Raw genomic sequence first — 26,406 nt, forward strand, 5'->3', positions numbered from 1 at the left:
TAACCTCAGCTCAGTGAGGTAAAGGCACACCTTTATATGATCATTATAGTTATAAAAAAATAAGAGAATAGGTGAAAAACAGGTATAAAATACTATATCACAGTACAAAAAAGTTGTTATTAATAAAAAAGAATACAGTTTGAAAGGGGAGTGATTTGTAAAATATCCATAAAGAAAAAGAAAATCTGCTTACAGTTCTGTTTCATCTGGGTGTTGAGAGATGTATCCATAGATCTCCTAATGTTGCTCTCAAAGTGCACCAGATTGATGCTTTTAACTTCAATATTAAAAAACAAAAGTCCTCACGGGGGTGCATTCCCCCGGACTCCCCCTAGAGGAGGTGAGTTCCCCCCCCCACTTAAATCATGTTCAAATGGATAGGAAACTAAATGCAGTTGCACACATCTTGTGTCCATATCTTTCTGTTTTGGTGGTCATTTCTGACTTTCGCGAGTCATAGTGAGTGTCTGCATTTGGCCCCCCCAGGATTGCCAAAGCACCCCCTAAACACCCCCAAAGAAAATGTGGTTTTTTTTCTTTTTCCGAAAATTATTATTATTTTTATTAAATTAAATCAAGAAAAATGATTGATTACATCAATGCAAATGTGAAACAAACAAATGTTTGACCAAAAACATAAAGCCAACACAGGTGATATGATTAGGCCAATGGCCAGCACCCATTAGATTTTTGACCTACCCATAGGCTAAATTGCTTTGTGACACTTGAGTGACTTCCTGTTAGCTGGAGCCCCACATTATTTGCTAACAGCAAAGTGACAAATGGATCGTTTTTAGTCCTTAAACGTCCACATGTGGACACTCAATCAAAACCAACTGAAAGCGAGAGGGATTCTGCACATAAATAGGCCTCGTGAGTACAAGTAGCTTACTTCTGGGTCTCTGTGTTTCATTCAAGCTCTGCTCTGTGTGTGTGTGGCACGAGTCATTTTGTGTGCGTGCGCAAGCGAGCGAGAGAGAGAGAGCTCGCGCACCGGTGGGTTCTACCGGAGATCGTGGTTAGCATCTGGTGCTAGCTAGCCAAGCTAACAGATATAAGGAGCTTTTTCAACAACAAGGTGGAGGGAGAACTATCTCCTGTCAGACGGAGAGGTCTCAGATAACCTCAGCTCAGGTGGAGTAAGGACTCTCAGTGTTTAGATAGTTAAACTTTAGTTATCTCAGTGGGGTCTCAAACGGTTTGTTTTTAAAAGGGGAGTGATTTGTAAAATATCTATAAAGAAATAGAAAATCTGTTTACAGTTCTGTTTCATATGTATGTTGAGAGATACAGTATATCCATAGATCTCTTCATTTTGCTCTCAAAGTGCACCAGATTGATGCTTTTAACTTCAATATTTAAAAAAAAAAATCAGCTTCCTCTGTACCTCTTTGGAAGACCAGATTACCAGTAGGTAGCTGGTCTCTTCAGTGGACCACTGCTGCTTGTTAAGTTTCTCCATCGTTGGGTACAAGCTGGATAAAACGCGGGCTTCTTGTTGTTGTTCAGGAGTTGATCCCGCCCCTGCCCCCGCCTCGAGGTAAGCGTGACGTATGTGGTGCTTTTGCTCTGGCCAGACAATTTTTTGGTGCTTGAAACGAACCGGATTCCGGAGTTAAGAGGCTGCTCCGCTGCGGTGTGAAGAGGAAAACCCGGTGCTTTTCAAGCTCCAGCTCCGAACCGGCCCTGAAACACCGTTGGTGTGAATGAGGTATAGAGGAGGTGAGGTCCACACACCACTTACACCTATATGCCGTGAGCTGATTACCGAGCCTTCATTGTAACAGTCGCGGGTACACTGTGTGTGCGTGTGGGGAGTACTGTTGCAGTAGAAAATTCAACTGTAGCGCTGGTGCATTAATGGGAAACCCTTAATGTTTGAGCACCCTCTATGAAACGTCAAGCTACCCCACAGCACCCCCTAGAGAAAATCTCTGGCGCCGCCACTGGCCCTGACTGTCTGTCTAGTTGGCTTGCATAACAGTTAAAGTTTACAGCCTAAAAACATGAGCATTTGTTCCCCTTTTATTCATTTTTATGTCAATTTGCACATTTGATGGTGATGCTCAGCCTCTCCCCTTAACTCCTAACAGTCATCATCATGTCAACCACAACACAGAGAAATACTGATAGAAATGTGTGTGTAGTTGTTGATACATTGCTGACAGAGGGAACTACATTTGAATACAGATTTAAGAAATATCAGTTTTTTGAGCATGGCATGTTTTGTCTTGACAATAATAAAATAATATAGTATTTATAAAATTAAATGTTTCACTCCTGTCGGTTGGGGGCCTCATCTCACAATGTCGCTTGGGGCCCCAAGTTGGCCAGGGGCGGCCCTGTGCCCACTCAAGTCGGGGGAAATGTACAGGCTGACCGCCGTAATCCTTCACACCAAATGCTGCTGCAGTTGACAGAAGGAGATTAAAGATATACTGTGAGGAATGATTCAAAGTCAGTCAAATCTCTGCAACCAAACCGTTTCAGACAAACTGCAAATAAATATCAAGCTTATGAATTTCATATAAGATATGCTTACTTCAGCCTTGAAAGCAAAAATAATCTTTAAATCTAATCTTGAATATGTTTTAAAGAATGAATTATGTTTCGCCTGCAGGTTCCACACCCCGACAAAAAGTGCTGGTTTTCCAGAATAGCAATATCATTTATATGATGTGTTCATTAAACGAATATGTTTGGCATAGTGCAACATCAAAGTAATTGCTTTGGGGTTTCATGTTGCTGGTAATAAAAGCGCACAGAACAAAGTATAAAAAAAGGGTTCCCAAGATAAATCCAGCGCTGCTACACATTCATTTATTACCTCATCTTGGCTTTTTTGCGACGAATTTGATACTTGTATCCCTTTAGATACCAGAACAATTTTATTAATGAGATCATCTGATCTTTTGGACGTGACTCGCTCTCTGAGGGAAGTAAGTCACCTGAAAGCAGACAGAGGACCTCAGGGCCCTAAACCCATACTGGTTTATTGTGAGGAGCAGTGTTGGGATTAACGCGTTACAAAGTAACGCGTTACTGTAACGCAGTAACTAGTACTCTAGCGCATTACTTTTTATATTCAGTAAGTCAGTTACCGTACATGGTGCGTTACTCCGTTAGTTTTTTTTATATAGTCAACAGCCAGGCGAACAGAGATGAGAACTGTACTTAAGTACAGTACTTGAGTAAATGTACTTAGATACTTCCTGTGTAACATGCGGAGACGGGCTGTGGGCGTGTTTGTGTTGTTTACTAACAAGACTATCATGGCGGGCGGCGGAGCTCAAGTCTAGTTTCTCCACCTGGAGATATTCTCACTATTTCACTTTTGTCGAGCACAAAGAAATAACGTTTTAGTTAAATGTAAGTTGTGTCTTGGCGGGTCAAAGGTCCTATCTACTGCCCAAACCAGCAATTCAAATCTCTTAAACATCTGCAAAACAACATGCTGGGACGAAGCTAGTAGCTAAAACCACAGAGACTCAGCCGACGCTACTCCACCTCCACCTAAGCAACAGCGGCCAAAGGACTGCTATCCAGGGAAAAGTCGATAAAGCCATTGCACGGTATGTTGTAGAACACATTAGTGATGGGAATTCCGGCTCTTCTTGGTGAGCCGGATCATTTGGCTCGGCTCACCAAGAAGAGCCGGCTCTTTCGGCTCCCAAACGGCTCTTCAGTTTACCACATATTATACCTTTTAATTAAATCAAATGTAGTAGCCCTGTTTTGACTATTGATTGATATGTGTACACATATATCACTTAAATTATTCAATACATCCTTTGTACTGAAGTATTCAAAAGTAAAAATTACATCTTTAATATAAATGATTTGCTGTGGCCAATTGTTTTCATTGCATTTACAGACCTGTGCAACTCTCTGATACCACCCAATGAATGCATTGACTTGCTTGTAGAACCACACTACACAAAACAGATAGCAACACCTATAAAAACTATAGGTGTAATACTACTAACTGTATCGACCTATATATAAACTATATAAATATAGTTTTTTTTTCAAAATACCAAAAAGATCCTGCATTTTAGCCATGCCTCATTTCGCTCTATTTGCTCTTTCCAGCGCTGTTTTTGCAGGGGGCTGATTCTGTGAGCTGCAGCTGACCACGCCCCCCTGCAGGAGAGGGGAGCATGCTTTGAGATCAGCTGCTGGGCTGTCAGAAGAGGGGGAGAAAAAGAGATCTCCGTCCTCCGTGTTTTATTCTTATAGAAGTAAGAAGAGAAGTAATGGGGCAGAAACCCTCCTTTTTACGCAGCGGTCCAGACATAGACATCAAACGGCGATACATATTCAGTTGCCAGTTACTTTGGCATTAGGGCAGGGATATCTAGATACTTTCCAAGGTTTGACATAATGAATTGTGCTACTTTTAAAGCAAGCAACGATGTTTTCAAATATGTAATCAAAAAGCTCCTCAAAAACACTATCGAAGCAGTTCCTGCCGTTGCTACGTTAGTTCAAACAGTAACAACGGACTACTTTTCTTAGCGGATGCATGTCAATTTAAATCAATACATAAAACTATTTTTTAAATCAATAAAATCATTTTCTAAATCCATAAAAGCATTTCCATTAATATTGGGAGTCATGTCGTTACTTTGTTGAGAATTTGGCCATGTAATAAGCGGGATAATGTGCACATTGCACATTGCATAATGTGCCTTCATGCCGATCTAGATCCCTCCGCAAAAATGGCTCGTTCGCGGGCGAGAGACGGCTCCCGTCGTTCACTTAAAAGAGCCGGCTCGTTCGCGACCGACACATCACTAGAACACATGCAGGCTATTGCTACAGTGTAGTCACCCGCTTTCAGGGAGCTAGTTAGCATGATAGCATGTCCGGGCGGCACACGGCATATGGGACGGAACACTTTTTCCAACCACCTGGAGAAATAATATACAAAAATGGAAAGCCAGCTAATATCGATGCAATCCAGATTGCATATAATGCATGTCAAGTTGATCAACAGATTGTATTATTCTCCAATGCAATAACAGTACTGAAATTAAGGCTATAAGGGCATTAATGGGAGCCCTTTTTGTAAGTAACTAAAACGTTACTTTTCACAGTAACGCATAACTTTTTGGAAGTAACTAGTAATGGTAACTAGTTACTGGTTTTCAGTAACTAGCACAACACTGGTGAGGAGTAACACAAGTGTCAGTTGTCAATAGACTGGTCTTTTGTTTTGCCTTTTTAAGTGAAAGCATTGAAAGGGGGAGACATGGCAAATGGGCCCAGGCAGGTTTCCATCCCTTTGCACATGGACTAAGCCCCAGGGCCCCCAGCCCGACCAACTGGGCTATACGGTGGCCCATGGATAGAATTGTAGTACCTTAAAACATGGTTGTTGTGTTATTTGTTATTTTATTACTTTGAGAACCAAGCAACTATAGCTGATATTTGAACAGTGGTGGAAAGTAAATATCTCAGCTTTTGTATAATGTTTCCTGTTTTATTTTTAAATGTATTTCCTCTTTGAGTCCTGTCTAGTTTTACTGCCTGTATTTTAGTTCCCAGCCTGTGTGATTGTCTGGTTGTGTTCACCTGCTGCCCTTGTGTTTCTGCCTGCGCTCTCCAGCTGTGTCTTGTCTCTGCGATGAGTCATGTTTTAATATAGTCGTGTGTGTCACCCCTTGTGTTCTTTATCGGTTCGTACTGTCACAGTGTAAGAAAATCAAGACCCAAACAAAAAATTAACAAAAGCGAGCTTTTAATTAAATAAATAAAACATTTCAAATCAAACAAGAAACATTAAATACAAAAACTATTAGTACATGTTCACTTTTTATACTTACTTTGACTTGTTGCTGATAATACTTCTGTACTTTTACTTGTAATGGAGTATTTTGACATTAATGTATGCCCAGCTAGAAATGTTTGGTTCTAAAAACATTCTGAGAATGTTACAGTCATTGTTCTAGGAAGGTTTTCAGCGGGAAGTTTTATTTTGGTTCCCATAACGTTCTTCTGAAAGGTAGGATAACGTTCTCCAAAAACATTCTTAAAATGTTTGGTGATAACAGTGTTAGAACATTATGCCCTACTGTTCTTAAAACATTTTCAGCTGCAAGTTAGATTGTTTATGTTGCCAGAATGTTATTATTTTAGAGAAGGATAACATGGTTTATGTTAAAAAAAAGTATGCAAATGTTCTGTGGTAACAATTTACTAAAATATGTTTACATTATTAGAACATAAAGACATAATATTCCTGTAATTGTTCAACTCAAAATTCCTGGGTAAGTGGACTGACCACTGTGGTCATTAGGATGATTTTGATAGTTTACTTAACTATTGGAATTTGACTATTTACATATGTACAAGGATGACTCGGAATCAGCTGGTGAAAGTAACATTTGTTTATTAGAGTGGAGGTTGGTTATGGCGGCAGTGGGAAACAGTTGTTCCAGGGTGGGTGGAGAGGCCTGGCTGGTCTTGGGAGTGTGGAAGGCCTTGGATTCCTCCTGGGAGAGACACAAAAATGAGTGTGAGGCAAAAGCAGGCAAAGTTGTCAATGAATATGTTGGCAAAAAGCTAGAGCGGCACGCAACAAACCGTTCACGGGCAACAATCCGGCAGGGAATGAGTGCAGGCTGCAGGTTTTCATAGTGTGGCTGATGAGCAGGTTGCAGGTGTGGTTGATTGGAGATTGCTCCCAGCCGTGTCGAGCAGACCAGCAGGCAGGTGGGGGGGGGGGGGGGGGGGCACTAACCCACTAACAGGGGTTTCAGGGACGGGCAGTGATAGTCGGTCCGTTCTTCTATATGTCTGTCTTTGGTTTTCTAAGTGTTATTCGATCCATATGACCATAGAGATATGTGCATAAACAACAAAAACACTTGGGGTATAATGTTCGAACAATGTTATCACCAAACATTTTAAGAATGTTTTTAGAGAACGTTATCCTACCTTTCAGAAGTACATTCTAGAAACCAAAATAAAACTTCTCGATGAAACCATTCCTAGAACAATGAATGGTAACATTCTCAGAATGTTTTTAGAACCAACGATGTCTAGCTGGGAACTCAGACATGCCTACGCAAACGTGCAATATCATGAATTACGTGCTTGTTTTTTTCTAAAAAGGAAAATGTGGTGACATCAGATTTCTTTTAAACATCCTTTTCAAACAAATGCAGCAAGTTTGTTTTTTAAAGCGCACTACAAATAAATCTGACGTTGACCATGACAGTGTTAATATTTCGCATCACAGGAACGTTTTATAAAAAAATAATAACCTCCTGAAAACATTATCCAAATGTTGCTTTCAAAATGTTCTTCATTTGTTATCATGTAACATTGAGGGACCGTTGTATAAAGAACATCTTTAATGTGTTACCCAACAACGTCCAAAACACATCCTTAGAATGTTGGAGGCAAAACGTTCCACCTTTGCTGACTTATCACATTAAAGGAACGTTTTATAAATAAACTTTCTGTCATCTCAGGTGTCATAACATCCTGAAAATATTTTCAGAATGTTGCTTGGAGAATGTTCTTTATTTGTTATCATGAAACATTGAGGGACTGTTTTATAAAGAACATCTTTAATGTGTTACCCAACAACGTCCAAAACACATCCTTAGAATGTTGCAGGCAAAACGTTCCACCTTTGTTAACATATCACATTAAAGCAGGGGTGGGGAACCTTTTTCCTCTCAAGGGCCATTTCAATTTTTCCAACATCCTCAGAGGGCCGTACAAATGATTGACCTCTGCTTAAAAATACTAAAATCACAGCCCATTAATTTGGCCTTTCTTTCATGCTGTGCAAAGAAAAAGCAACCCCTTAATCCAGATATCTCACCATGACTCGCGCATGCACGTGCACGGTTGTGGCATGACCACCAAAACAGAAAGATGTGGACACAAGATGTGTGCAAATTTATTTAGTTTCCTATCCATGTGGACATGATTTAAGTGGGGGGGGACCTAACCTCCTCTAGGGGGGTCCGGGGGGCATGCTCCCCGGGAAGATTATTTTTTAAAAGTTGAAAGCATCAATCTGGTGCACTTTGAGAGCAAAATTAGGAGATCTATGGATACATCTCTCAACACCCATATGAAACAGAACTGTAAGCAGATTTATTTTTCTTTATGGATATTTTACAATCACTCCCCTTTCAAACTGTATTCGTGTTTATTAATAACAACTTTTTTTTATACCTGTTTACTTTTTTCTCTTATTTTTTATAACTATAATGATCATGTAAAGATGTGCCTTTACCTCACTGGTTGGAGAAAAAGCTTCTTATATTCGTTAGCATAGCTAGCTAACCAGATGCTAATAACAACAAAGTTATTGACAGATCGCCACTGGGCTTACAACTAAAACACAGCCATGCAAAAACTGCGGCATGTGTACGGCTCCTTATGGGTACTGCAATTTTTGGAAGTACCGGAGCCGCGTTCTGGTGCTCTCCGTCAGCACTACACCCCTGTCAGACCAGAGCCCTAGAGAGATAATCTCTCTAGGGCTCTGTGTCAGACGAGACATATACCACGTGATGACACGTTAGGCTCGTGTTGTATTCAAGGACCCTGACCTTGGCCAGGAAAAACAGGCACTCGCTTGTTTAATTTTTTTGCGGTCTAGATTTCTTTAATTTTTTTCTTTTTTGCGTGTGTACATAAATTACCTCGAGGGCCGTACCAAATTGTCTCGCGGGCCGTATACGACCCGGGGGCCGCAGGTTCCCCACCCCTGCATTAAAGGAACGTTTTATAAATAAACTTTCTGTCATCGCAGGCCTCAATAACATCCTCAAAACATCCTCTGAATGTTGCAGTTAAAACGTTATGTCTTAACCTTATAGGAACATTATTTGAAAAAATAAACATCCTAAAAAGGTTCTTTGAACATCAGATTAAAACGTTTCTTTAAAACCTTATTAGAACCAATAGGTAACGTTAGCCAAAGTTGTGAGAAAGTTCCCCGCTAGCTGGGTGGCTACTTTTACTCAAGTAAAAGATTTAAATACTTCTTCCACCTCTGATCATAGATATATTTCATATGATACTGTGATGGGCCTTTAGGCATAACAAATACTTTTACTTTCGGTACTTTAAGTATAATTTGATGCCAATACTTAAGTGATCTGAAAACTTCTTCCACCTCTGTATATAAATGTAGTGGAGTTTAAAGTACCACATTTCCCTCTGAGTAGCAAAACATGTAATCAAGTACAATTACCTCAGAATTGTACATGCAGGTCTGGTCAGGTCACTCCCGTAGCACGGTTGCCGTCGGGGCACTTCGATGACATCACCGGCCACCTCCTTACCCTCCCAGCTCTTAATGTCCATCAGGCATTCTCCCCTCGGCCTTCCTGCACCTCTTCTTCCCTCAACCTCACCACGCATGGTGGTGTTTGTAGCGACCAGTTGGCTCTTTTGATGTCCAAACACGTCACCCCGAGGATCCTCCTGTAGCAACGCATTTCAAAAGGCGTCTACTCTCTTTTCAATATTTGTGTTGAACTGTAGCCTTAATGTACATTCTTGATACTTGAATAGCTGTACTCACTTATTTCCACCACAACTGTCCTGCCAAACACAATGTGCAAACACAATAGGATTTAACTTGTACCACTCTTACTGGATCATGTATATATGCTGACAGTTATTTTACTCTTATTTTTATTTTCATAGTCTTTTATTATTATTATCATTATTTCCTTGATTTTATGTTATTTATAATTTATTTTAGATTTTATTGATCTGTGTGAATCTTTGCTGTACTGTTTTTTTCACGCTTACCCTGTTGCTGCTTTGTACAACTGAATTTCCCCTCGGGGATTAATAAAGGTTCATCTTATCTTATCTTATGTAACTTAAAGAAATGTCACACTTATTACTTTACAGAGAACTTTTAATCAAATCATTAAGATCTTTTCACAGCAGATACTTTAATTAGGAGTCTTTTCTTAAGTTATTGAAGTACATTTGGTTATTAAATTCACTGATTCACAACATGTCTGGGGATAGTTTCATTTATTATGAAGAATCATCCAGCTGTCCGAGCATTAAACAGGAGGAAACGTCAAGGCTTGTGCCAGCAGAGAAGTTTGTGAACATTTATCGAACAGTGACAATAACTGTTGTTAGATAACCAGGAAAGGTTAGATATAAGTGTACATAAATGACAGAACCATTGATGATGGTGGTGACAAATTCATTTGGTATTATTGTTTCATATGAAGGAGAGAAAAGTGATCAATGCCACACTAAAGTCCAATACCTATATTAGTGGTAAATACAGCTGTAGGTTGACAATTACATTTTAAAGCTTCCATGTTATAGATTCTAGCATTTAGTTCAACATTATAAAATGTCTCACTTTGTAAGACTATTTTTATTCTGAAGGTCTAATTGTTTTTCGGTGATTACCGAATTGAGTGTTCCGACGCCCTTTGTAGCAGCAATTAAACTTGATTTGATTTGACACCCATTGTGCGTTTATGATTTATATTTTATTTTCAAAAAAGCCTCCTCCTTAATATTATATGTACAGTGTAATCTCTCCAGGACCCCTCCATATTACACCGTTTATCCAACATTAAATGCTATGTTTAAGAAATAATGTGTAAACGTGAAAAACTGAATACCACTCTTGTGTCTGTATTTGAACCAGCAGCCAGTTAGCTTAGCATTAAGAATGGAAGCAGGGGGAAATAACTAGCCTTTCTTCCTTTTGAAAAAATGTAATAAGTAGCTAACCAAAAATACATCTTAACTGGATACCTTTACAGAATAAACTCCTCACTTCCTGCTCTGTCTCTTCCAGGTGGATGCTTTGCTTCGACAGACCGTCAATCCCGTCAGCCTTCCCTCACTGTCAGCCATTGTGATCTTAAACGACACTGTTTTGTGGACTGGTAACTTTGGAAAAAGGAATAGCAGTGACCCTCTCTCAGGTGCCCCAAATGAGTACACAATTTACAGGTGGGTACCCGATGAAAACTTTAAAATGTTATAAAATACACATTTTTAGCTTCATATTTGTATTTTGTGCCTCTATTGTGACATGTTTAAATGCTTTAATGTTCAAAAAGCTCTTTTTTTTCTCATACTGCCTGTGCTACACCTCTTTTCACCCTCTGTCTGAAACCTCTGTTGTGAGCAGTCAGCCACTTATGGCGCATTTCCACTGCAGCGCGTAGCACTGTTTAAGCGTGCCGTGCCAAACCCGGCCCGTTTTTTGTTGCGTTTCCACTAGGGGTAGTTCCGGCTAACGGGTACTGTCTCACAGTTGTTCTGGCTCTCCAAAATCCAGGTTCTTTCCGGGCTAAATATGCTAAACTAGTGAGAGAATCGCTGGCAAAGGGGCTACAACTGCAACAAAATGAACATATTTTACCTTGATTTAATTACACGTTTCAAAATGATGCCGAAGTAACAACATACTGATACCGGTTAGTAAAAACCATGAATTAATGCTTTGACAAGTCTGCAGACAGACGGCAGGCGAAAAACCTTTTTACAATGCGTGTTTTCTGAATGGAGATCGGCTAAGCTAACGCAGTATATGCACCGACCGTCTACACTCACAACAACGGCCTAGACAGACATAAATAAACCAGCGACTGTATTCGCCATGACACAGACAGTCTGTGGTTTGTACTTGTTTAACTTTTGTCTAGTTTTTGAATAGATATGAGAAGCTGTGAGCTCTGAGTGCTAACAGCTAACGGCTGATGTTGGTTTTCTGTGGTTCGCATTGAAGATGACGTCACGGCTCCGCCTACACTGCGTTACTATAGTTACTGCCCCAGCTACTAAACTGTAATGGAAACACAGCATAAAGTGAGCCTGGCCTACCAAGGCCTAACGATACCGTACTAAGCCGTGCGAGGCCCTGCAGTGGAAATGCGCCATTAGAGATGTCCCGCCCCTTAGCCATCCAGGGGGAGTGTGTAGAGAAACTATGGGATATTAGCATTGGCAGACAATTATCATCCACAAACACTCATATACTGTAACACTACAGGAAGGGAAACACCCCTAAAATCATAATAAGGCCTCTTTAAGTGATTCTGCTTAATTATCGAGAATGACTGTTTAAACCTCCTGCTGCCAGGAATCAAACTGGTGTTCAGTGTTAACTCCTCAAAGTCACTAAAAACCCACATCTCCATCTGACTTTGATGTCCTCAGTAGCTACCTTTTTTATTTTTCCTTTAATGGACTCTGTAGTTGATTCTGAAACATCTTCTTCCTGTGCTGCAGAGGAGGCGGCGTGTTTATTATAGGATGAGCATTATTAGATCACATTAATTCACTGTAATGGGCACATAAGCTCTGGATATAAATATTCTTCAGTCAGTGTATATCTGCAGAGTAGCTGACCTGACAGATGTGAAATTGATGTCGGAGCATCACAGGGATCATGTTACCCCTGGACGTCTGATGATTACGCTGAAGAGGCTTAGTTTAATGTTCAGAGTGTGCTAGAAAAGAAAAGCGACATGAAAAACCCTCTATAGGGAAAAAAGGACGGTGCCGAACTCTGAATGACTTTAACTGGGACATTTAAGCACAACATGTGTGCTCCTGCCATTTCTAATTTACTTTTAAAGTGTATTCTCCCATGTGAAGTACTCAGTGTTCGATTATTATGTTTATAAGAAAACGAGGACACAGTGTTAGGTGGTTTCTAGTGTCAGAATGAGCCAGCCTGTCTCTCAGATTGGAGGAATCTTTGCAGGCACAGATCGAAGGCACTGATTGTAAATATTTCAAGATGGATTACTTTAGGGGATAATTTATAGACCTGCCTGCCAGAGGAAAATATTCATTCGAAGGAGATCTGTGGGAAAGTGTAAGGCAATTAACAGGGTATTTTTTGAAGTACCACGTTTTTTTGGTTCATTACAGATATGATTTACTATTTAATATCACACTTATTTAGGACGCGTCTCTGTGGCACTCTATGTAGCCACACAATAAAATACAGTAAAAATCGAGCACGAATAATCAAAAGCCCTTTCTATATGTTAAATAAAATGGTAAAAGTTAGTCATACACAGTAGTGGAATGTAACTAAATACATTTACTCAAATACTGTACTTAACTAAAATGCAAAACGCAACATCTTGCAAGAAACAGCGTCTGAGGGCTTCTTCCTTTCATTTCAAACCTTTATTTATACAGATAAATTCCATTGAGATCATTGATCTCTTTTTCAAGGGAGACCTGCTCAAGTAGTTCCACATGAAACATAAAAACATAAATAGAACAACAAAAGGACATCATACAGCATCATTTACATAATTATCCACATAAACAGGTACCAATTGCTTCCGATTGAGTAGCATCCAACCGAGCTTTAAAAACATTTAGTGGCACCAGATTGTTCAGTTTCCATTTAATTTGCAGACTATTCCAAGACAGAGGAGCTGCGCATCTAAAAGCTGTCTTCCCTAAGACAGTCCTAGCAGTTGGCACATTTAATAAAACCACAGCATTCGATCTCAGGCAGTAGCCACTTACAATTTTCCGTGAGATCAGGGAGCAGATATAAGATGGAAGTTTCCCTAACATGGCTTTGTATATAAAAATGTACCAGTGACTGAGCCTCCGTACAGTTAGTGAAAGCAAACCAGCCCTTACATACAGGGTACAGTGATGGGTTAATGCTTTACAGTTTGTCACAAATCTTAGTGCGCTGTGATACGCAGCATCTAACTTGACCAGGCAATTGGCAGGTGCATTCATATACATTAAATCACCATAGTCCAGCACAGGTAAAAAGGTCACAGTGACTAGCCTTTTCCTTGCCTCAAGCGAGAAACAGGACTTGTTCCTGTAGAAGAAACCTAGCCTAACCCTCAGCTTTTTAAACAGGTTATTGACATGAAGTTTAAAAGTGAGACAATCATCAAGCCAGATACCAAGGTATTTGTAACAGGTAACCACTTCAATTTGTATTCCTTGCGTAGTTACAATATCTAAAACAGGCTCTGGTGTTTTTTTAGCTTTAGAAAAGAGCATTACCTTGGTTTTCTCAACATTTAAAAGAAGCTTTAGTTCAGAGAGCTGAGTCTGAATAATGTTAAAAACAGCCTGTAATTTAACACCAGCCTCCTTAATGGAGGGACCTGCACAGTACATCACGGTATCATCCGCATAAAAATGTAAAGTAGCTTCATCCACATTTTCACCTAAACTGTTGATGTAGATGGAGAATAAAAGTGGACCTAAAACAGAACCTTGGGGAACACCATTTGCAATGTCCAACCACTCAGAAGACAGCCCATCAAAATGAACACATTGGGACCTTTCAGAGAGGTAGTTCACAAACCACCCCACTGCATGGCTGGACATGCCTATACTGGCTAGCCTCTGCTTTAAGATGCGATGATCGACGGTGTCAAACGCTTTTGAAAGGTCAATAAATAGAGCTGAACAACTCTGCTTATTATCTAAAATACTCGCCACATCATTCACCACTTTCATTGTGGCAGTGATGGTGCTGTGTTGCTTTCTGAAGCCTGACTGATGTTTAGACAGGATGTCATTTGTACATAAAAACACCTTTACCTGTTCACTCACTAAGCGTTCAAGAACTTTAGCCAGAACTAATAACTTAGAGATTGGCCTATAGTTATTTAATAAGGTGGCCTCACCTCCTTTTAGCAAAGGCAGGACATACGCTGACTTCCACAATTTTGGAATTGTGTTAGTGCTGAGGGAGAGGTTAAAAAGAGTAGTGAGAGGTGGAGCAATAACATCTGCAGCTATCTTTAAAAAGAAAGGTTCTACGTTGTCCGGGCCAGCCGGTTTCTTAGGATCTAACTTGGTTAAAGCTTCACGAACAACATCAACAGTAAAAGGGGTAAAACTAAAAGGGTTTTCTAACACACGTTTTTCAGAGTCACATACTGTAGTGTTCACAGAAGCAGAGTTAGTGTCAGAATCAAATAGAGAACCACAGGACACAAAATGCTCATTAAAGCAATTTAGCATAGTAGCCCTGTCCGATATAGAGCCAGATGCTGTGGTAATGCACGGAGGTAGCTCATTACGGATATCGCCGGTGGATAACGATTTAATGGCTTTCCAAAATTTTCCAGGATTATTCAGATTCTTTGTGGTTACTGACAGATAGTACTTTGATTTAGCACTTTTGATATGTGAAGTGAAGCTATTTCTTAGCTGCCTAAAATGCAGCCATTCTACCTCTGAGCCTGATTTCCTAGCCTTTGCCCAGGCCTTGTTTCTCTCATGAAGGCGACTGGACAGATTAGCAGAAAACCAAGGATTGTCTCGTCCCTTTACTCTAAATGTACGCAGGGGTGCATGTCTATCAATGATCTCCATAAAACCAAGATAAAAATAAGACCATGCGGTTTCTACATCAGCACACAGATCGATTTTACCCCAATCAAAATCAAACAGATCATGCACAAAACCCTGCTCCACAAAATGTTTTTTGTCTCTCTTAATAATAATGCGAGGTTTAACCTTTTGGACCTTAGTGTCCCTAATTGTGGCTACAACACAGTGTTCACTCAGATCATTTGCAAATACTCCCACAGATGAATATTTATGGGGAACATTAGTTAAAATGAGATAAATTAGGGAGGATTTATTAGGGGACTTAATGTTAGGGCGAGTAGGACTGTCAACAATCTGAGTAACATTCAAAGAGATACAAAGGTTTTTAAAATCCTCTGACACTGCAGTTAACCAGTCCCAGTTAAAATCTCCAAGTAGCACTATTTCCTTGTAGTCTAGTTGTGATAAAAGATTTGCTAGTGAAGACAAGGAGTCTTTGACAGCTGAGGGGGGTCTGTAACAACTCATTACCATGACCTGTTGACCCTTTGCCACTTCTATATTTATGGCTAAAAATGTAAATTGCTTACTGATCGATTTGGAAACTAATGTGGTTACACTGAACTTATTCTTAACATAAATGGCAACGCCACCACCTTTATTAGGCCGGTCGGTACGATACACATTAAAACAATTTAAGGCAATGTCAGAGGCCAAAATAGATTTGTTTAGCCATGTTTCTGATAAAACAATGACGTCAGCATCAGTCGAGCTCGCCCAGATACGGACAAAATCTAGTTTACCTAACAGACTGCGCACATTCAAGTGGATGAAACCCAACCCAGACCTAGCTTTAAAATCAGCAGGAGTAGCGATCTGACTACTACTACTGGGCGGACCAGGGTTAGGTTGTACATTTCCTGACAGTAATAATAAACAAAAAAAACAGGCATCTTTTCCTCTTAAACGACACACATACATTGTCATCTACTTTAGAAACACCGGAAAAGTCTGCGAGAGTGTGATTTGAGCTTAAGAAGCAGTCCTGAAGAACCATCATTGCAAGAAAACAAAAAAGACAAACATATTTTGTCGAGCAGATTTTCTGTGACAAGGCAACCGGTAATTGTTTGAGGAACACATCCGAACATTTGCAGGGGATGCCCTCTGCGGGTGGCAGAACAGACCTGAATCCAGTAGACTTCTCAGAATGACTAGAGATCTTCTCATAGTCCAAAACAGTTAACAGGCACAGCAGAATCCCGATATGGGCCATTTTCCCAGACCAGCACACAGAATCCGCGATGTTTCTGGAGCAAAATCAGCACAGCAGCAAAGGACAGGCGAAAACAGCAGCGTGGAAGCGCTCCGGTCCCTCCGTGGTATCCCCGGAGTGAAAGCAGGCCTCTGCAACAGCAGAACCAGGACAGGTGGAAAGCAGGCCCCAGCGGTGGTAAAATCCTCCTCCGCACAGCAGCACACGCCCGGTGGAAGCAGGCCAAGCGCGAAGCGTGGATCCACTCCGTCTCTCCGTGACGACTCCGGGGTAAAAACCTCTCCAGTACAGCCGTATTCTACAGGTGGGAGCAGGCCTCCGTAGATCGTAGATCGCAAGCAGCAACAGGTGGAGCCGCTCCGTCTCTTCGCGACGAGCAGGCCTCCGTAAATCGCAGATCGCATGCAGCAACAGGTGGAGCCGCTCCGTCTCTTCGCGACGTCTCCGGAGGAAAAACACCTCAGTACAGCCGTACTCGACAGGTGGGAGTAGGCTTCCGCAGATCGCAGACAACTAAAACTACTACTTGTATAAGCAGGGATGGCTAAAAGTTTGTGAGCAGGAGAGCTAGATGCTAACAGATGCCAGATGCTAACAGGTAGTGCGAGTCTGTAGAAATTGCGACTGCCTCCAATGACAGCGTAGGATTGTGGGTTTGAGATTTGAGTTAAAATCCTTAAACATTCTTTCAAATTCTTAACATTTAATAAACTATGAATGTGTCATACTCACTTAACGGGAAGAAACCATTTTAGCTAAACCAAACAAAAGGGTAATAACAAAGGCTCTGAATTAGCCCTGAGCGAAAAAATGCTAACGCAATTAGCACAGAACTCAAGGTAAAATACCCTTATTACTTATCAAATCCATGCAGACAAGATATCGATTAGCAAGCTGAGATTCCACAGATTCCAGACATATAAGTATCACCACTGAGCGATCAGAACTCACGACAGGGGAAGCGAAAACAGACATCACAACACGTAGCTTTAGATTATTTATACAAAAGGCAAATCAACTGATGTATTGTGATGAACTAGGGCCATTTACCATTATTAATTAAAATGTCAGTATACAAAGTCATTAATGTCAGCCCCACCTTTTTTATCCCACCAAAATTACACATGAAGGATCATCAATTTCGACATTATTATGATTGTTTTGAAAATGTCCATTCTATATGATGAGTTATTTAAATGTTGGTACCTTTGTACTATGAATCAAGCTACATTTTGAATGCAGGACTTTTACTTATACCACATCATATACACTGTGGTATTTCTACTTTTACTTAAGTAAAAGATCTCAGTACTCCTTACACCTCTGGTTATACAACATGTTTGAGTGGAAAATACTGTAAAGGTTAATAGTTACATCAGTCTACATAACATAAAACATATATATCATAATCAGTCGTTTCATAACAAGCGTCTCAAGAGGTTTGTGCACTGTAGCGCACATTTGATTTTGAAAAGACGTGAAATGTAAAAGTCGTTACATAAACAATTATTGAGTTCTTTGAGATGTACTAAAGTGCTAAAATTAAGTAATTTTTGCCGCAGCAGGCAACTTTGTTTAGAGCAGCAGACGCAGTCAATGTTATGTCTAGTAGTTGTCAACGTGAGCTCCCTTTCTTTGAAATAAAGGCACTGCACACTGTGATGATTAAATTACAAAATAAAATATTTGTGCGTCTACTAATTGCCTGGGAGCAATGAAAATTGTTGGCTGCATTTTCTGTTTATTAAGATGATTATTTTATCTGTTTTTGCCAGAGATTGATTTACCATGTAACTCACGTCTGATAATAATTTTACACATCTACCTTTACCTAAAAGAAAATATGTTTTATTGCACTCACTAAGCCAACAATCTTTGAAATATGATTGTTCTGTTAAATTTAATTATATTTTGGTGTTTGATTCTTATAAATAAGGATAATTTAGCTTATCCTCCCATTCACCTGTAAAACAACTTAATTATAGATTTTTTGGTAACACTTTATATTAAGGTACACAAATTAACCATCAACTAGTTGTTAATTAACATGCATATTAGCAGTATATTGGGTCTTTTATTAGTCATTATAAAACACTTATTAATGCCTTATTCTACATGACCATATTCTACAAGTAATAGGCCATTAGTTGAGAGTTTTTCCTCAATAACCCTCTAATTAGTGCTTATATATTGCAAGTAAGGAAGTTGTTGTACATGAGTTTTGGTCTTAATATGCTCTGCTCAATATGGGCCAAATAATAATCTAAAAATATGTTCCCTATTTTAAAGTGAAGTCTTGTTCATAACCAATAAGCTAGTAGTTTGACTCTAACTAGGTATTTATATCTAAGAACATGTTCCCTATTTTAAAGTGAAGTCTTGTTCATAACCAATAAGCTAGTAGTTTGACTCTAATTGACCTGAACAGGTTCCCTATTCTGAAGTTGCCTCCTCTTCACACTTTGTAAATACATTATAGTACACAACTACTGAAATTAACCTCAACAGCACATGAACAAAGTAGGCACACGTTGAACTGTCTGTTTTATTAATGAACCACTAAAGAGAGGTTCAGACACATACCAAAACATGTCAAGTTTCTCCAAGGCTGAGAACACATACAGTATGCAGCCTGTACTTTTTAATAAAAACTTATTTTTAACAGAGTTTATGTATTGATGATCATACTGTGTGACCTGCTTGTATGTACTTACACAATAGGTGTACTGTTCTCTCTCTGTGTTGTACTGTCTCAGTGTGGAACATAGATTAAACAGCCAGCCAAACTCTTTTGAGAGCCAGGGAATGAGCAGCCATGATGCTCCTGACATTCAAACGGAGTGAAACTATACAAAAAATAAGTTACAAGGCACTTAATACAAGCAAGTGTAACATACACAGATTAACACATGGGACCGCTAAGTGTAAACAAGGTAAATATAGCTAATATGCTAGCTGTGCAATACGCATGTATACAGGCTAGGCTAGTATGGCTAACACTAGCGTGTATGCTAAACATAGACTGTATATATAAATGGACGTAGGGTCCGTGACTTCACCCATAGGATTCTGCAGAGTTTCCGTGAAGCCCTTAGTAGGCGGAGTCGGCCACTAACGGCTCGACAGTGACGCCAGAGTTCAACTCCCGCCTGCTCCAAATAAGGGCAAAGAGGCGGAGCCGAGGCGGGACCTCCTGCCACCTAGCTGGAAGTTCCAGAGCTAGCTGAAGCTACCAAGCTAAGCTAACATGCTCCCCATCTGCACGCTGCCGTCGCATTTTACGTTTCTAAGGTAAGCGGATATGAAACTATTCAGCAAAACTATAAATAATAATCTAAGTTATTGAGCTTTTAGCATAATACTTCAGAATCTTAAAACCCCTTAACGTTTGTATGCAATTGTGCTAAATTCAACACTGGAATCAAGCAAATATTAATATGTTTGCATGACATTAGTTATTTATATTTTGATATCACTTAACTATACGTTTAATACATTTAAGTCAAGCTAAGGTACATGTGATGGTAGCTAGTTAGCGCTCTTACCTGTGAGGCCTCCTCCAAACAGCATAATAACCAGACTGTATCATTAAAACTAAGTACCAGTTATAGATCCTTGACTTTAGACAAACAATTCAAAAGACAAAATGTATTTAAAGACCAATCTTTATTTGAATGTGCCTCTTAACCTGAGATATTAGTTATACAGTAATAGTATTGACAATCTAAAAAAACTGAGCAACTCAACAGTCAACTTTATGTTTCTTATTGTCTAAAGCATTTATTATTTTCATTTTCCCAATCTCATATTCAGTGTGGACGGATTGAGACAGCCTGGTGTCCAGAGAGCTGCAGAGACTTCAGGGAGAAACCTCAGTGTGATGGACGTCCTGTCTGTTGGTTTGGAGAGGACTGAGGGTCTTTCCTCTGCGAGGAGGACCAGGGCTGATGAAGGAGCCCATGCTGGGCAAAGCTGATACCAACTGCACAGGCCTAGTCGGTCACTTTATTTGACTAAATGTGTTTAATACATTTAATAGGTTTACACCTTCTGTCCATATGTGCTTTATATTTAAAACATTTGATTAACTTTTGGTTCACATTTCAATAAATTGTATTTGTATTTGCACTCCTTTTGTCCATTATTCTTACTGAAAATGTTAGATTACACATTCACATCTGACTGAAGATTGGCCCCATTTATTTGTGACGTTGCAAAACAAGGTACATGTTGTGAAGCTCATAAAGTGAGGCAAATAGAAATAATCAGCTGATGGAGTGTAGATGTGGAAATAGCTGCATTCGATCAGCTGACTGTTTTTACAATAAAAGTAGTTTCTTAGTGAATGTCCTGTACTGGTCTTAAAATCTCATAACATCAGCTTTTAATGTTCCTCTTGGATGTTCTTCTTGACCCTCAGAGAAGGAGAACATGTCCTGTCTTTCAGGCATGTCCTTTCCTAACAAAAATGACAGGAAACATAAAACGTATTATTGCAGAACAAGTGTGTTATTTATGAAAGAGGTGTGTTTGTGTGTTTAGGGGCTGTAGATATAATTATTTTGTAATTGTAATGTTTTTTTTTATTTCAATAATGAGCTACAAAGACAATCAGATTATGAATGAACAGTATGAAGTTCATCAACATTGAAATATATGTTATTATCAAAATAATATTAAACTGTTATCAAAACGTAGTGCAACTGTAGAAGCTTGCTCTGTTGTCTCACTGAAAGAATAACTTTTACCACGTTTTTTACAGACAATATTGAGAGATAAATAATAGCAGTTCTCACTATGTGTTAAATATCTTTGCCTTCAATACATTAAATTAGAAAGCTGACAAAGTCATATTGCTTGTTATCATCTAAATGTAACTTTTTGCATGGAAAAAACCCTCAACTTAACTGATGTGTAGGTGATCTAGTATTGTTTAATGGAATGTATATCAGTGTATTCAAGTCAATACTTCATTCATTTAAACCAATATCTTTCTTGATTCTTTGTACAGTATGAAAAAAGAGTCTTTGTACCTGTGTTGAAGTTCACTGCTGTGAGGAGTCCAGTTCTGTCTCTCACTCTCTGGTCCAGCCTGTCTGCATCACCTGGACACCTTAAACAAACAGATATATATATATATATATATATATATATATATATATATATATATAACTTCCAAAGTTACAGTAAAATAAAAAGGCCCCTGACTCGGACAATACACAATCCAACATGTTCAACAGAAGAGAATCAGTTATATTGTTTGTACACATGTACATATGTATATATATATATATATATATATATATATATATATATATAAAGTACATATGTATGTATATATATATATAAAGTACATATGTATGTATATATATAAAGTACCATGTGTACAAACAATATAACTGATTCTCTTCTGTTGAACATGTTGGATTGTGTATTGTCCGAGTCAGGGGCCTTTTTATTTTACTGTAACTTTGGAAGTTGTGTTACCAATGCTTACTGTTTATTTGATACCCATTTGGTAATGCAATTAATAAAAACAACAAGGTTTGGGTTCGTTCTTCAGATGACTGTGACGTTAACGTGTAAGCTCAATAATGAACTCCAGCTCAACCAACCATATTGTAATATCTAAGTAATCATCTTGAAATATGACATTAATAATTGTAATATACACACATCTTATTGTGAGGTTGATTTCACATACACTACTTCGACATTAGCTTGTCTACATACTTGAGCATAGCCAATTTAAATTAACCTTAGATGCATACAGTTCTACCTACATAATAAAATATCTCTAAGTTACAAGGATGTAACCTTATTGTATCAACCTCAAACAGAAGCCGTTTGTTCAACAGTATTATCCCACTTAACACTTGTCTATTTCGTTGTAACCTTTATATATACGGTCTATGATTTTAACTTGGAGGCTACGATTACAATCGTTAGCACCGATGTAGCTACCACTAGCTTACATGCTAACCCAAGCCTTACCATTCATTACGTGGCTGATTAAAATCATTAATACATAAATAAAGCACTAGAATTTCACTTACCACAAAACCGCATTCATGCACCGTCTGTTTTAACCGCAGAGCGAGTCACAATAGTCCGATATATAAGCATGAAGAACAAACAACCACGGCCGGCTACAAGTTGTGTTTCCTGGATGAACTCTGAGCAGGCAGAGTCCCTGTAGCTAGCTTCACGGAGCAGCTAGCAGAGAGACAAGAAGCTAACAGCGGCAGGCACTTGACAGAGCCGTCACTCAATGTGACCACGCCCTATTTTATGCACAAACTTTAAGACCTAATATAAATAAAAGGGTCGCGTTAGAAAACAATTCACTCACAGATCCATAATCATGAAGGTGGAATCTAACTATATCGATAATAAAATGTATGGAGCCAGGGGTAGAAACATGTTTTTTTCTGCTGTAAAGTTGGGCATTTTAACATGGGGGTCTATGGAAATTGCTCCTTTCTGCAGCCATCGCCTATCGGCCAATATATGAACTGCAGTGTGTGGCACTTCCGTATTGGCTTCCCGGCTCTACCCCACAGTTTGCCGCTTGATGCTAAAGCTACCGTGTATGCTAACGCTATCGTGTATGCTAACGCTAGTGCGAATGCTAACGCATTTTCTCATTGTGTTTAAACATCTCCAAATGTCATCACATAAACACAATACATGTTACTAATCCTTACAGTGTAAGTTCAAGGCTTAAACTTACACTTACAGTCATTGCTTTCTGACTGAATTGACCCTTTTACTCTTCAGGTTGCAGAGTAAAAGTCTTTCGACTCCACTTCGAGCGATATAATTACTAACAAAGAATTGCTAACAAAGCACGTATATACTAATAAAGGACTGGCTTATCTAAAGCCAGTTGAGTAGCACTTGAAATGTTTTGGCTCTATGAAACCTGATGTACTTATATGATTCTGTTTTCTTCAAGTTCGTATCTTCTTGGTCGAATGCACTTATTGTAAATCGCTTTGGATTAAAACGCCAGCTAAATGCAATGTAATGTAATGTAATAGGGAACATAGCAGTCTACTCATCGATGTCTACTGCCATCATGGATGTATAATAAGGACTGCCATGCTATTCAGTTCACTTTCTCCTACTTCCTGTACCCGGTTTCCTGTCTAACCTTCAGTACAAATTTACAAAAATATAAATGTGCAAATATGAAACATACAGGTCAATATCACCTTGCTATTGGTAGCTGAACTGTCAATACCCCAAAACATATTCTGAGATATAAATATCTAATTTTGAGTTATTTAGACACAATTAACACTTATATCTTAAGTGCTTTGACAAAAAATCCATTAAAAAAATGTTCATCTGTGGAAGCCGTAGTGCTGTAAAAAGCACGACCAATCATTTTAGCCGGCCCGGCTAAAATAACTGGATGGCCTACCTGCCTGTCAGCCTTCCATCTGTGCACAAACTTATCTCGTGCCCTCATTGGTCATGTGCGCGTTCGTGTGTGTTGGAGGAGGGGCTCTGTAAGGAAGTGGCAGATTTTTTCAGGTTGTGTATTTTCAAATTCTAGCGCACTCGAACTGGTTTCTTCAAAATTACCTACCCCACCTTTAATATAAAGTGTTACCGATTTGTTTTGTAACCAATTATTGATCCTGTACTGAACTACTTGTATGTGTCTGCATCAATGGCAAAAGTATAGCAGACAATATTTGTTTGCATGTTCAGTGTTTGCAGTAAACAAAAGCAGTGTGCGAAATATAAAGAAATGTGTTCTGTCAGATAAAAAAAAAACAATCACGTTACTCCTTTATCTCTTTTTCAGAATTGCAAGCCTATCCAAAATCTTCCCGACCTTGATGCTGTACAAACTGTGGGAGGACGGGAAGATTGGCTCCCTGGATGACCCTCTGGAGAAATACGTGGAGAACTTTACCATCAAAAACCCCCTGGGGAAGTCGCGGGACTCGGAGCTGAAGTACGTGACAGACGGTCTGATATTTCTTGACAGTGGGGAGGTTCAGATCCGCTCCTCCTCAGTCACTCTGCGCAGGATGGCCAGCCAGCTCTCAGGTAAATACAAAGGGTTAGAGAGCCAGCCTCTGTGATATAACCAGTCTATGGATATAACACAAGGCATTGAGATGCATGCACATATTGTACTGTATGTCCCTTAGGTCTTAGTGTTTGGACCATAGACTGTATATATATATAGGTTTGGATACAGTCTATGGTTTGGACACATCTAAACCTTCAGGAGCTGACCTATGAAAGTTAAGAGTTGTATACAAAAATACATTTAAATAAAAGACGAATAAGAAGAAGAGGCTTGTGATATATGTTTTTTTTTTTTTAGCTTGTTAAATGTTAACATCCAGGTTGCAGTTTCTTGTTTAAGAGGATCAAAGATTTTGCTTTTGTTTATTGATTTTAGAGCTAAAACTATCAGTCAAATAATTTATATAATTCAGTCAATCAACAGAAAATGATCATGCAACTTTTCCAATCATTGTTAAGGTCATATTTAAGCACATTATGCCAAACATTTCATATAGTATATCAAATAGTTTGCAATCAATCAACTATTTGAGAAAATAATTGGTTATAACTAACTATAATAATAATAGTATACATTATTAACATATGTTAATACTCACTCATGAAACAATCTTCTAGTTTGTATTGAGAGATTGCAACGGATATGTGAAATTAAGCATTAGGTTTCTGAGCTGAATTTCAGGTACTTTTATTGCTCGAGTCTTTCAGCAGTTGCATCCATATATTGACTCTGCAAAAGAGTTTCTGTTGCCATTCACAAACAGGCACTTGCTTATCTGAAGAGGCTTTCAATCTTTGAAATGAATATGAATAAAATATGAGAGAATCTCCAAGGACAAGACAATTATAAGTCTTTCAATATTGGCATAGTCCCATCTGTAGCGGCCGTGACTGATGAATACTAACAGTGGCACATTGCTGCATGTCATCATCTCTCCAACTTTCCAACCCATCTATCTGTTCATCTTATTTAGGCTAAGGAAAAATAATCATCTTTATGTATCCCAACCTGTGTCCGTGTTTCATCCAGGTAGCAAACCTGAACATAATAACGTTCTGAGAACTGAATTTGTCACGTAACGGTAAAGTCATCATGACCATAACCATCAGAACAAATCAAATGTGTTTTCTTTGAGCAGGATAGATAGAAGAAGAAAACATAATTTATTTGTTATATTTTCTGTCACGGGCTGATCCAGGCTTACCCAGGAGACTACGGGCCACAAGCCTGCTTTGGAAAGGAAAAACACAAACTGCAATTAATCTGCTTCAAGATGATGTCCTCGTCGCAGACCCAGGCACTAAGTAAGATTTGTTATGCTTTGTTGATTTCAGTATATCAATATGTATTTTAATTGTGCAGACTGGGATAATGAATTGTATGAAAAGTGCATGTGTTTGATCGGGCAGAGACATTCATTGTGTTGACAGCAACATATTGTGTAATCTCTACTTGTTTATGGTACAAGTTTGACATTTTGTGAAATATGCTTAGCCACTCTCTTGTCAAGAATTAGATGATAAGACCGATACAACTCTCAATGTCTGTTGAGTAAACATTAACTTACAGCCAGCAGTTCACTTTGGAGGTGTTGGTGAGTGCATTTTGAGAAATTCTGACAGTGCCAGCTGGTGGTTTCCCCTAATTCCAGTCTTTATGCTAGACTAAGCTAACCACCAGCTGGCTGAAGTTAATGTTATGAGCACATTGTGATTTTATCCATCTTGTCATCTAATTGTGTTTGTTTAGGGCTGTTACGTCCCAA

At 39.0% G+C, this 26,406-nt stretch overlaps 1 protein-coding gene across 1 annotated transcript in view; it reads left to right on the forward strand.

The window, feature by feature from the left end:
* Positions 1 to 26,406, forward strand: part of lactbl1b (lactamase, beta-like 1b) — a 41,580-nt gene that overhangs the window by 2,487 nt on the left and 12,687 nt on the right. Inside the window, 3 exon segments of the mRNA XM_034205663.1 lie at positions 10,820 to 10,977; positions 24,408 to 24,655; positions 25,840 to 25,945. Coding sequence (XP_034061554.1) covers positions 10,820 to 10,977; positions 24,408 to 24,655; positions 25,840 to 25,945 — 512 coding nt within the window.

This window comes from Gymnodraco acuticeps, unplaced genomic scaffold (genome assembly GCF_902827175.1).
Source record: "Gymnodraco acuticeps unplaced genomic scaffold, fGymAcu1.1, whole genome shotgun sequence".
Lineage (NCBI taxonomy): Eukaryota > Metazoa > Chordata > Actinopteri > Perciformes > Bathydraconidae > Gymnodraco > Gymnodraco acuticeps.